The 12693-nt window shown below is 25.4% G+C and overlaps 1 protein-coding gene across 6 annotated transcripts in view; it reads left to right on the top strand.

The window, feature by feature from the left end:
• LOC107063682 (zinc finger and BTB domain-containing protein ttk) overlaps positions 1-12693 on the top strand; it is a 58925-nt gene that overhangs the window by 41023 nt on the left and 5209 nt on the right. For 4 of the 6 annotated variants that reach the window (XM_015315639.2, XM_015315637.2, XM_089176422.1 and 1 more), the window contains one exon: positions 3030-12644. The exons of the other annotated variants lie outside the window; for them this stretch is intronic. In XM_015315639.2, coding sequence (XP_015171125.2) covers positions 3030-4075 — 1046 coding nt within the window. In that variant the 3' untranslated portion in view covers positions 4076-12644. Of the gene's footprint in view, positions 1-3029; positions 12645-12693 lie in introns of those variants that run through there. 6 annotated transcript variants of the gene reach the window in all.

Genomic DNA, 12693 nt, shown 5'->3' with positions numbered 1-12693 from the left:
TCACACACACACACACAAATATATAAGATATTACGAGTGCCATATATAAATAAATACGTTCGATTTCAAGTTGTTAAATACGTGAAATTAAATGAATTTTTTTTTTCTTAATTTTGTTCGAGAGAGAAAGAGACACGAACGCGAAAGTTGTTTACAATGGACGCTTTTTTATAAACCACATTAGAAATATTTCTTTCTTTTCCGTTCGTCACGTCGCAAACATTTTATTTATCATCATTATTATTATATTGTATCTTTTATATTTTATAATATATATATATATATATATATATATATATATATATATATATATATATATATATATATATATATATATATATATATAATACATATGTATATAAAATTATATATACACATATATACATATGTATTTATAAAAATTAATCTCTCGTATTGTGAGTTAAAAAAAAAAAAAGAAAAAAAGAAAAGAAAAACAAAATCCACGTTACAATTTACGAGAACTTAGCCAAAAATTACTTTTTATTTAGTTGCTGGCAGCGCAATGTTGAAATATCTACCAATCGGTGATGTTCTACGTACGAATAAATGTAATATAAATACAAAAAAAAAAACATAGAGAGAAAGTGTGCATGTATGTGTGTATGTATAAAAAGCAATAATATACGTTGAACGTCACCGTTTGATTGTCCTAGCCAACAACCCACCCTTCAACAACCCTTAACCCTCAAACCTTCCTCCCACACACCACCAACCAACCAACCAACCAACCAACACTCTTCACATAAAAATGCCAACGAACGGCACTGTTTATTTTTACGATTTTTTTCTTCCTTTATTTCCAAATCTATCGTCAAATGTCGAGGATGCATTTTATATAAAAAAAAAAAAAAGAAAAGCGAACAAAAAAAATTTACAAAATTTTTACATCACATATTTTCTTCTCTTTTCTATTTTGTTGTTGTTGTTAAGAAATTAAAAAAAAAAAAAAACGAAAGCTCCTCGAAGAGATGACAGAGAGGAGATAAAAAAAAAAAATTGTACATGTGTGGTACGATCGCTAGTTTTTTTTTACTGATCATTTTGCATGCGTTGCGCGCGCTACACTTTATATATTATATTTGTTGAACTTATTATTTTATATATATATACACACATATAAATATATATATATATATTAATTATTCGCATGGATCATTTAAAAAGATTCAAGTAAGCGATAATAATATTTTATGTATTTACGTTGACGATTTGTATGTATATATTATTATTATTATTATTATTATTATTATTATGTTAAATTGTACACAGCCATATATATATGTCTATCAACGACTCGTGTCGATATGTTTTTTGTTTGTTTGTTTTTTTTTTTTTTTTTTTTGTTAATAAACATTTAAAACCCCAATTCGACGATTGGATTGTTCGTGGATTTTTTTCTTCTATTTAAAAAAAAAAAAAAAAAAAGAAATGGGGTTTTTTCATTTATTTTGTGTATCTTTGAATAAAATCAATTCGACACGAGAACGTGGATCAGAAATGAAATTCGCGAATGTCCGTGCAATGTCTTTTTTTTATTTTTATTTTTTTTTTTAAATTAAATGCTTTTCAAGAAGATTTTATATATATATAAATGTGTACGTATTATGTATACGCGTGTTAAACGTAGCTTTTACGAACTGTAAATATCACTTTCGTAGTTTCGATTGAACCTCACTTTTAAAGTGTTTAATCTTTTGTTTTATTTTTCTTTAATATTATATCATGTTTATTTTATTATGCGACAAAGGAAATTTGAGGTATATCCAAAGTATATTATTATAATAATATATACATATATATATACATATATATATATTTGTATGTATATTCGATGTTACACCGAGGAAGCATGCGCGAGCTCTTCTCACTGTAGCACATAAAGAGTCTTTTAGCAGCTATGATTATTATTAATATTATTATTATTATTATGATTATTATTATATATTTTTTTAAGTTTATTTCGCGCGGGGTTGTCCCCCCCACCCCTAAACCTCCCCAATCCGTAATGTATGCTATTATGTCTCTGACTTTTTTGTTTTTATAGATAGACCTATCGTAATATGATTTATATTATTATTATTATTATTATTATTATTATTATTATTATTATTATTATTATTATTATTATTAATTATTATTATTATTATTGAAGTAGATATTTTTAATTATATGACCTAAAGAGACGCATAGAATTATATGTACACATGATGATGTCATAATCACACAGAACACACACCAAACACAATTTATTAAATAATAGTATGATTTTACATTGTTTTGTTTATCCAACAACGGAGGTTTTCTTTTTCTTTTTTACAGAGCCAAATATTCTATAACAAATTATCCCATAACCCTTTTTCCAATTATCTTAATTAGTAGAAAATTAAATGTAGTTATTATTATTATTATTATTATTATTATTATTATAATTTTACGTTATCATTGATGTATATATGATATAAAACATTAATATATTTATGATTTTATCCCGCATCTTTATTATTATGAGTATTTAAATGAATTTTCATTTTTGCACATTATTATTATTATTATTATTATTATTATTATTATTATTATTATTATTATCTTTTTTTTTTTTAGTTATATCGCAATTATTTGATTATTTATTTTCGTAAGAGTTTGCAACATGCATTAAAAAAAAAGAACGCATCAAATAGATGTCTTATAATTTATTATAGTTATTAACGAAAGGTCGTCACAATTTTCTTGACATAATTCTTCATATAATTTTGTTGTAAATCTGAAATGATCGTTTCCCAATTGTTAAAACAAATTGACAAATAAAATAGCAAGAAATTTTATCCGACGACCTATCGTTTTTGTCAATGTAGTTGCTAAATGATACAATAAGTTGCAAAATAGTACGAGCAAATCTGAGAGAATATGTGAGAGTGTATTTGCCTGTATATATGAGATAGTTTGAATGATAATTAGTAGAATAATAATAAAATTATCGAAAAGATATACTAATAATTGTCTTTTCACAGAATTTTCCACTTCAACACCGAACAAGTCAGAGTCGATGACGGAGACATGGAAGGAAAAGACACGAATGGCATCTTCGCATGGTGGTTCGGGCAACAACAATGGTGGGTCTCAAGCAGCCGATGGATTCTCTTCAGGTAGAAGCGGAGAACGTGGTTCATCGTCAGGATCAATGGGAATGACTACGACAACCGGTACAACATCTTCGGCGATGATGACGACGACGACGACAAATACGACGGTGTCTACGTCCACGTCATCAACGACATCGTCATCATCGACATCATCGTCGTCGACTAGCAATACCGGAACAAGTTCTATGGAGACATCGGGTAGCAGGCCAGCTGCTGCTAATACACCAGTAACCAGAACCTCTTCATCCTCTTCGCCTGCTAGTGCGAGGAGTTCCCAAAGCAGTAGCAGCAGCAGCAGCAACAACAACAATAATAACAGTCATAACAACAATAATAATAATAACAACAACAATAATAACAACAATAACAACAGTAGCACGCCAGTAGCTACGACGAACTCGTCAACCAGCGGTAGTGGACAACAAAGTGGTACAGCTACCGGGACTATGTCCGCTCCTACTGGAAGACAGGTGCCCAAAAGACGTATGAGACGTCGTGCTACTTCACATTCGCAGGATCCGGCTGAACAATTGACCGAGATGTCCGTGCGTGGTTTGAATCTCTTTCGTTATGCGTCGATATCGGAGGGAGTCTATCAGTGCACCGAATGTGCTAAACTCGATATACAAAAGACGTTCAAGAATAAATACAGTTTCCAGAGACATGCCTTCTTATATCACGAAGGCCACCAACGCAAAGTCTTCCCATGTCCTGTATGCAGCAAAGAATTCTCGAGGCCCGACAAAATGAAGAATCATATGAAAACGGTCCACGATTGTTTCATGCCTAAGGACTGTGTGATGCCCTATAACTTTTTTTCTCGCAATAGCGGGCGGCGGCGAGGCGTGGGCGAGCTGAGCCAAGTAACAGAGCGCAAACCGATGTTGTTGGTGGTAGACAAACAACAACAATAACGTCGAGTAGTGAAACGGTACCAGGAACTGCTTCAATAAGTGTTCCCACTCGTAAAAGAGTTTCCGACAAGTCACACAATAAAAGACGTCGTCTTTCTACCGCCAATACATCTTCAAGTAATAACCATGACGTATAAGTGCAACTTCACGCGAATTCATTCATTTTTCAAATGCTTACAATGGGGAATGATGGGGAAGAGAGAGGATTATCATTGGAATATTAAATAGAGGGAAATATATTAAATTATTTTAATAGAATCTAATCTATTAAGAATATTTTATTCTTCTAAAATATCTTTTCGTATATTTACGATCAAACTTTTCAAATATTGTTTACATTTTTAAACAATAATTAATTAATTAAATACAAATATCATGAATGCTTATAAATCTGACTATCGCATATTATTTTTATTCGATTTGATCGGGATATTATTATTTTACTTATGCTTTTTTAGATTCTTAACTGTTTATCGTATATTTGATTAAAAATGATATATTTTCGGTATATACATTCCCTTTGAATTATTTCCCCTCTTCCCTTCTACCCCCTTTAATTGCATTAATATCGCATGATGCTGCACAAGCGCTCTAAAAATGTCAACCAGCCAGCGTACAATGATACGCTATGGACCAATCACCGAAAGACAATAATGTCCGGTGATGGCGATGACCTTGAACGGCTCACCTCACCCCCGCCATCGCCACCCAGTATAACTGTCATGATCATGATGTCATACATGGGATTTATGCGAAGGAGAGATGTTTTTTTCTTTCATTCTTTTTATTTGTTCATTTTCTTATTTCCCCTATTTTAATTTTATTTTCCCTCGTACGTGTTTAATGTCTATTATTTTGAACAATTCTTTATAATGGATTAATAATAATAATAAAAAAAAAAAAATGAAGACAAAAAAAGAAACAAAATAATATTCAAAAATTGCGTAGATTCGTCAAATATTTCTCAAAGTTTTTTCCGTTTTGTGCAATATTGACCAATGCTTCTTGCAGCAACAATCTAAGCTGAGAATCTGCTTTGATTTGCACGCAAGAATTTATTTTTTTCATTAATATTATAAATATTATTATTATTATTATTATTATTATTATTACTACTACTATTCTTACTACTATTACTATTATTATTATTATTATTTGTTTTATTTCTAAGATATATATGTGCATATTTATATTATACATTGACCTAATTCTGACGCATATTCGATGCGTTTTTGCTTGATACTTGATGAAACAAGCAAATGATTTTGATTCGGTCCCCTAAATCGTGCCTTACAAACATTTTTTCTTATTTTTATTTTTTTTATTTTTCAAGGGGTTAATCGAACAAAAAGTATACGTGTCTTCCCCTTTGATTCGACTCGTCGGAATATTCATAATTATTTCTCTTAAATATTCTAATCAATTTACATTAAAAAAAAATATATTTGCCACATAGTTTGTTTAATAAATAATTTGTTTCACTTGCTAATTGATTTTTATTTATTTTTTTTTTTCATTTTTTATCAACTTCTAATTCGATCACAATCCTATTACAGACACAACTCTCTTCTTGTATACATTTAAAATCATCTTAGTTTTCTTTTTTCGTTCTCCAATTCCGCATCTCAGTATCGCATCAAGATCATCGTGAACAAAATGATGATGAATAGTCTACGACAGTTCCAATTTAAAGAGAGAGAGAGAGAGAGAGAGAAAAAGCATATTTTGTTTTATTTCTCTCTCTAATCTTCCACTTCTTTTTATCTTAACGTCCAAGAAAATTCAAGTAAAAATGAAAAAAAAAATATATAGTTTAACGGAAGTGCCTTAGTACACATATCCGTATCCGAATAGTAGTCATTTAGAAATCTTGAACCCTTTGAACTACGACGCATAATTTCGTATTAAATCATGAATATATATATATATATATATGCACGATATTCGTTTATCGGAAATCGTTTTATGCTCATTTATTTATCATTCTTTATAAGGAATGTATATTTAATGTCTTTCGTAGTCAAAAGGTTCAAGGACATATCTTAGATTAACATATATTTTGATAATTGAAATATAATTTAGATAGGTAATTAGAAAAATACATAAGAGTATACATATAGATATATTTTTAGATTTTCATTTTTCTTTATACATTATCGTTCAAAATTATTATTATTATTATTATTATTATACTTTGTATATAAATATTTTTCTCTTAAAAAAAAAAAAAAAAACGTAGTATAACAAAAAAAAAAAACAATACATAATAAATTTTTCTAATAAATCTAAGAGCAAAAAAATTGCCACTTTTTGCTTTATTCTTGATTACATATTCTTAACATCCTTAATAACTTTAGCACAATCTTTTGAAAGTAATTTTTCTTTCAAAATTAATCATGATTTAATTATAGATATAAAAAATACATTTTGGGAGTAATGACATTTTTTTTTTTTTTTAATGAATACAACATTTAGATTGAGAATATAATTATTATTAATTTTTTAAGCAAAACATTGGTTTGTATTATTTTTTAATATGGTTAAATAATTTTGACCGGTAATGTATATATATATATATATATATATATATATATATATATATATATATATAGAAAGAGAAAAGAAAAAATGATGTTTATAATTAAAAAATTTGCACAAGTGTTTACTAAGAAAGAAAGAAAGAAAGAAAAAAAATATATATATATATATAATAAAATATCAAAAAAGAAGAAAATGCCACAATTGTTCAGAAGAAAGAATGAGCTTTTATAAGAAAAAAAAATGAACAACGTTTTCCAGAAACTAATAGGAAAAAAAAAAAAAAAACAACTAAAAGTTTATAAAAGTGAGCGTTTTCTAAAATTAACTTTTCTTTTCTATTCTATTCTGTTCTATTTTATTCTATTCTATTCTAATCTTTTCTTTTAAGCTCTTCCAATTTAATTTGATTCCAATGGTGCATGAAATATACCACATATTTATATTGTGGAAAAGAAAAGAACAAAAAGATAAAAAAAAAAAAAAGAAAAACAAAAACAAAAAGAGAAAGTAATAAGCGTGTTGTATATTTTACTCTTTATGAAACTAAACAAAACTGCAGAGCAGATGATGATAAAGATGATGATGATGATGATGATGATGATGATGAAGAAAGGAAGATAAAGGGAGACACTAAATACTTGCAAAGTTTATTAGGTTAAATGCTTAATTAATTAATGAATTTAAAAAAAAAAAAAGAAATAAAAAGAGCACAAATTATATATGCTGCATGACAGCCTCGATAAATATGTACAGCTATAATATCGTTCATTTTTTTTTTTGGGACTATGTATGATAGATTATAAATACTATATAGATATCTATATCTATATATATATATATATACATCATACTACATATATATATAGATAAATATATTAAATAATATGAATTATTATCAATTATTACTAATATCCACAATATATTATGAATACTTGCAATAATGTTATTTTTATTATCATTGTTATGATGACTTATATTAATATTATATTACATTGTTCAATTAAGAATAGCACTTCATATTAATTTTTAGTTATGGACAAACGGCGAATTATAAAAATGCTATTAGATTATTATTATATTATATTATATTATATCATATTATATTATATTATATTATATATATTATATTATTATTATGATTATAAATATTATTATTATTATTATTATTATTATTATTATTATTATTATTATTGTTAGGTGTGTAAGTTACATGCACAAACGCACGCATACGTTGTAAACCAAGTTTTATTATCTATGCAAACAAAAAAGATAGTATATATATGGTGTCATCCCGAATTAATTAAAAAAAAAGCATTTGGGTCTCACCGATTTGTTTTTCTTTATTTTTTTTTTTATTATTATTTTTTTCCTCTTTGATATATTAACGATACTTCATAGATATATATATATATATATATATTTTTTCACCCCTTCGGGCGGAAAATGTCAACTTTCCGCCCGCTGTGCAAAATGAAGTTGCCGCTTTCCGCCTACGTCGTGAAGAAAAAAAGTATACACACCATGGGCAATAAATAAGATAGCCTCAGAGCACATGTTTATTGACCTCGGCTTCGTCTCTGACAAAACAATTACATGTGCTCTGAGACATTTCTTACTTTATCACCCTAGGTATGTAATATACTATTACTTTGCGCGTTTGTTCCTCTCATTCGTTCATTCATTCGTTCATTTATTTGTTAGTTAATTAATTCGATAAAATATGCACAACAAGTTGTCTTATTGTCCGATACATCTTTGATATATAGATATAATATACTTGTTTTACTTTTACTTTTTCTTTTTCTTGTTTTTTTTTTCGGTACTGTAAATGTAAATAAGGAATACGATAAAAGATAATCGTTTAAAAAACAAAAATTATCTCTTTTTTTTGTTTGTTTTTTTGTTGTTGTTGTTTTTCTGTGAATTATTTTCGTCGACTAATTTTGCATATGTTATTCTAATCAGTAAAAAATAAAATACAGTAAAATTTGAGTCGTCTTCCTTTTATGAAATACATGTTTCTGATATAATTCTATATCCTTCTTTTTTTTTTTTTTTTTTTTTTTTATAGTAAGAAAAAAGAATTATACAAAATAATACGTGTGAAAAAAAGTAGTTTTTTTTACGTTTACTACTGTATATATGTATTACTGTATAATGAAGTTTTTTCGAATGAATAAAAAAAGAATAAGAGAAAGAGAACAAAAAAAAAAAGAATGTACCGAAACAAGGAGAAAAAAAAGTATATAATAAATATAAAAATGACAAAATAACAAAAAAATAAATAAATAAAAAGAAGTTTAATAAATAAAGAACAGTATTCTCGTCTTCCACGTTGATATTGTTTCGTGTGATATAAATAAAAAATTTCATGTTGTAATGAACTTAAAAACATGAAAGAACAACAACCATTGAAAAACATGTTGTGTTAAGTTTTTTGAGAAAAAAATCTGAAAAAAAAAGAAAAATAAAACGGCAGAACCTTCATTATCCAAGCTGTATAATTAAATTTACACATTAATAAATCTTTATTGTATGTACATACAACTTGTGAAATGTTAATGTATTGAAAAAAAAATATATATGACATATAAAAAAGAAAAACGTATAAAAAGAAAAAAAAAGAAAAAAAAAGGTTAGGTTAAGGATTAGATCAAATACACATCTTTATATGCTTTCGATACTACTATCTTCTCATTTTGAAAATGACTATACATGTATATATATATATATATATTATATAATTATATACGTAATTATGTGTATAGATTACATATATAATATAAACAATATGCGACATTTAATATGTTTAAATGGTGCATTAAGAAAGATTGGTTATTTATTATTCAATAGATATTGTGATATATTCTATTGTTATGTTTGATGTTCGAAGAGAGAGAGAGAGAGAGAGAAAGAGCGAGAAAGAGAGAAAAAGAGAGAGAGAGAGCTTGTTTGTTTTATCATTCAAAAATTTGTGTCTTTATATTTTGCTTCTGATAATAAAGGTTCTACTGTAGATACATTTAATGAAAATGCGTGCGAAATTGAAATGGGAAAAACATTATGAGAGAAGACTCTCAATGTCAAGGTCGCTTATATTTTTTTTCGTAATGATTTATTTCACAATTGTATATTAACACTAGATATACCACCATTTTTTTAGTATATCTATTTCTACCACATTAGTCAAAATGACTGGTGTATAGAAAAAAAATACTTTTTGAGCTTTGCTTTCAGTCTTTATTTGTTCTTAAAAAATAAAAAAATAAAAATGTTTAACAATAATAATTTTAATAGATAAATAGAATTTATATAGATATTTTTAACATTAGATTTACGGATATTTTGTTCATTATTTTTTAATGATTTAATAACATTGTTTGAATGAAGGGTTGAGTAAAGGAATGGAACTAATATTTACGTATATTTCATTAAGTAACTAAAAACAAATATAAGTTTTTAAAAAATAGTATTTAAATTTTATAAATATATTAATAATCAAATGTTTAATGAGTTAAATTGGCTCAATTCGTAAATATAGTGTTACGTAATAACAAAACAACGCTTAATTATTTACAGAAATCAAATGTTACATGAAGTAGAAATTTTGAATTAAAATGACTGGTCTGGTATATATCTAGTGTTAAAAAACTAAACATTAAATATTTTTAGAAGGAAAAATATTTCACGAAACAATAATATGTGCATGTAAAAATATGTTTTTTTTTTCGTTCCTTTTTTTGTTGTTGTTGTTGTTGTATGGTCTTCTGGAAGCTTTACATATGAACTACTTATAATTCAAAAAAATGTTTTTAATATTTTAAGAAAACTCACACAATTATTTTGTTAGATTCACACGTTTTCCACATTAATTTTTTGTTCGTCACGTTTTAATGTTTGCGACCATTTTACTCTGAAAAAATTTTTTTGGAGTATATATATATATATATTTTTTTTATTTTATTTTTTTTTTAAATACAAACGTATGCGCACATATGTAATGAAACAAATTTATAGAATTCATATTAATGATTATTTTCTCTTCACTTTCCATAAATTACGATTATCATATATTAGTTTATACGTTTATTATTTCTTATGTAATTAATTGATGATTATATTATTATTATTATTATTATTATTATTATTATAATAACTATTATTACTACCATTATTATTAGTACTACGATTTCTATTAGTACCACACCACCACCGCTATTACTATTGCTAATTATTCACTTTTTTTGTCATCCTTTTTAAAAAGTTATAACTTTAATTATATATCTTCATTCTTTAATTTTATTCGTTAATATCATCGGGTATTAGTTAGAAGTTGACACCTTTGTTTTAATTAAAAAAAAAAAAAAAGGGTGCGTTAGATTTCAGAAAATTATATAGAGAATATATTATTATTATTATTATTATTATTATTATTATTATTATTATTATTATTATTATATATAAAAAGAAAATAAAAAAAAGAAAATAAACGGGGAATAAAATTAATAAATAATTATATATATATATATATATATATATATATATATATACATATATCAAAACAAAAAAAAAGAAGAAAATATTAAAATCGTAATTAAAATAGTACGAACGTATAATAAATATAATATATTAGATTTAATGTTCTTATATATATTTGCTGTTAATAAGTAAAATTAAATATAATAATATTTGTTAACTCGATAAGAAAACGAAGAAGAAAAATGTCGTAATAGTTAAAAAAAAATACCTTCGTTTTCATTTCGAGTAATGATCAATTAACAAATTTTAACAAATTTACGATCATTATGGGCATAGTGAGATAAGAAAATGACGTTCGTCGAAAAAAAAAAAGAGAGAGAGAGAGAGAGAGAGAGAAAATCTCGACGGGTATGTTGGTCTTTTTTTATCTTTAAAAAAAAATAAAAATAAGGAAGAAAAAGGCAAAATGAACGCAAGTAGAATAATAAAAATAAAAAGAATCATTAGAATTATAAGATCTTTTTTTTCGACGACAAAATTTCAATATATAATTAAAAAAAAAGAGAGAACGAGTTATATATATATATAGTTATATATATAATATATAATATATAATATTTAGTTTTTATATATATATATATATATATGATAAATATATAATATATAATAATATTATATAAATAATAATATTATATTTAGTTTATTATTATTATATTATATTATTATATATATTATATATTTTTATTATATATTATATTATTATATTTATATTATTATATATTATAATATTATATTTTATTATATATATATATATATATAACTCAAAGGAAGCACGAATTCTTGATTATTAATAATAATAATAATAATAACAACAGTAACAATAACACCAACAACATAAACGTTAACAATAGTACTTTTTACTTCTTGTAAATGGTTACATAAAAAAAAGAAAAACAAAAAATTGAAAAAAAAAACACCAACTTACCAGATATACATATAGATATATATATAAAAAATAAAGAAGAATGAAATGTTGCGAATGAAAGTAAGGGATAGAAAAGGAAAAGGGAGAGAAAAATTGATTATATTATATATTATATATTTGAAATATATTATTATTATTATTTTATGTTATATTATATCATATTGTACGTCCTTGCGCCCATCCTGTTACGGAGTTTCGGGCGCATCTTTATATGAACAATAAAAATAGAAAAAAAAGGATACACCCTTTAACGCATACACACACATATACATTACACCGTTATACCATTGTGTAACAATAAAAAAAAAAAAAAAACATAAAAGTATGTTGCACGTTTGTGCACTATTGCCAGTCGAACGTTCGTATCTTTGATGTATGTACGTATGTACCTATACCTTTTGGTGCCTGGTTGGCGATAAGAGCGATTACGATTTTTATTATTATTATTATTAATTATTAATTATTATTATTATTATTATTATTATTATTATATTAATATTATTTTTGTTTTTATTTAGTTGTAGTTTCTTTGTAACTTTTTGTGATATACATTGCAATAGTCTATCCGAACGTTTCTCTTTCTTGACACAACAAACATTATCCTTGATCAGCA

Source organism: Polistes dominula, unplaced genomic scaffold (genome assembly GCF_049000335.1).
Source record: "Polistes dominula isolate Pdom_NZ unplaced genomic scaffold, Pdom_raw_medaka contig_25, whole genome shotgun sequence".
In the NCBI taxonomy this organism is placed as follows: Eukaryota; Metazoa; Arthropoda; class Insecta; order Hymenoptera; family Vespidae; genus Polistes; species Polistes dominula.
This window is presented reverse-complemented; position numbering and strand designations above follow the sequence as displayed.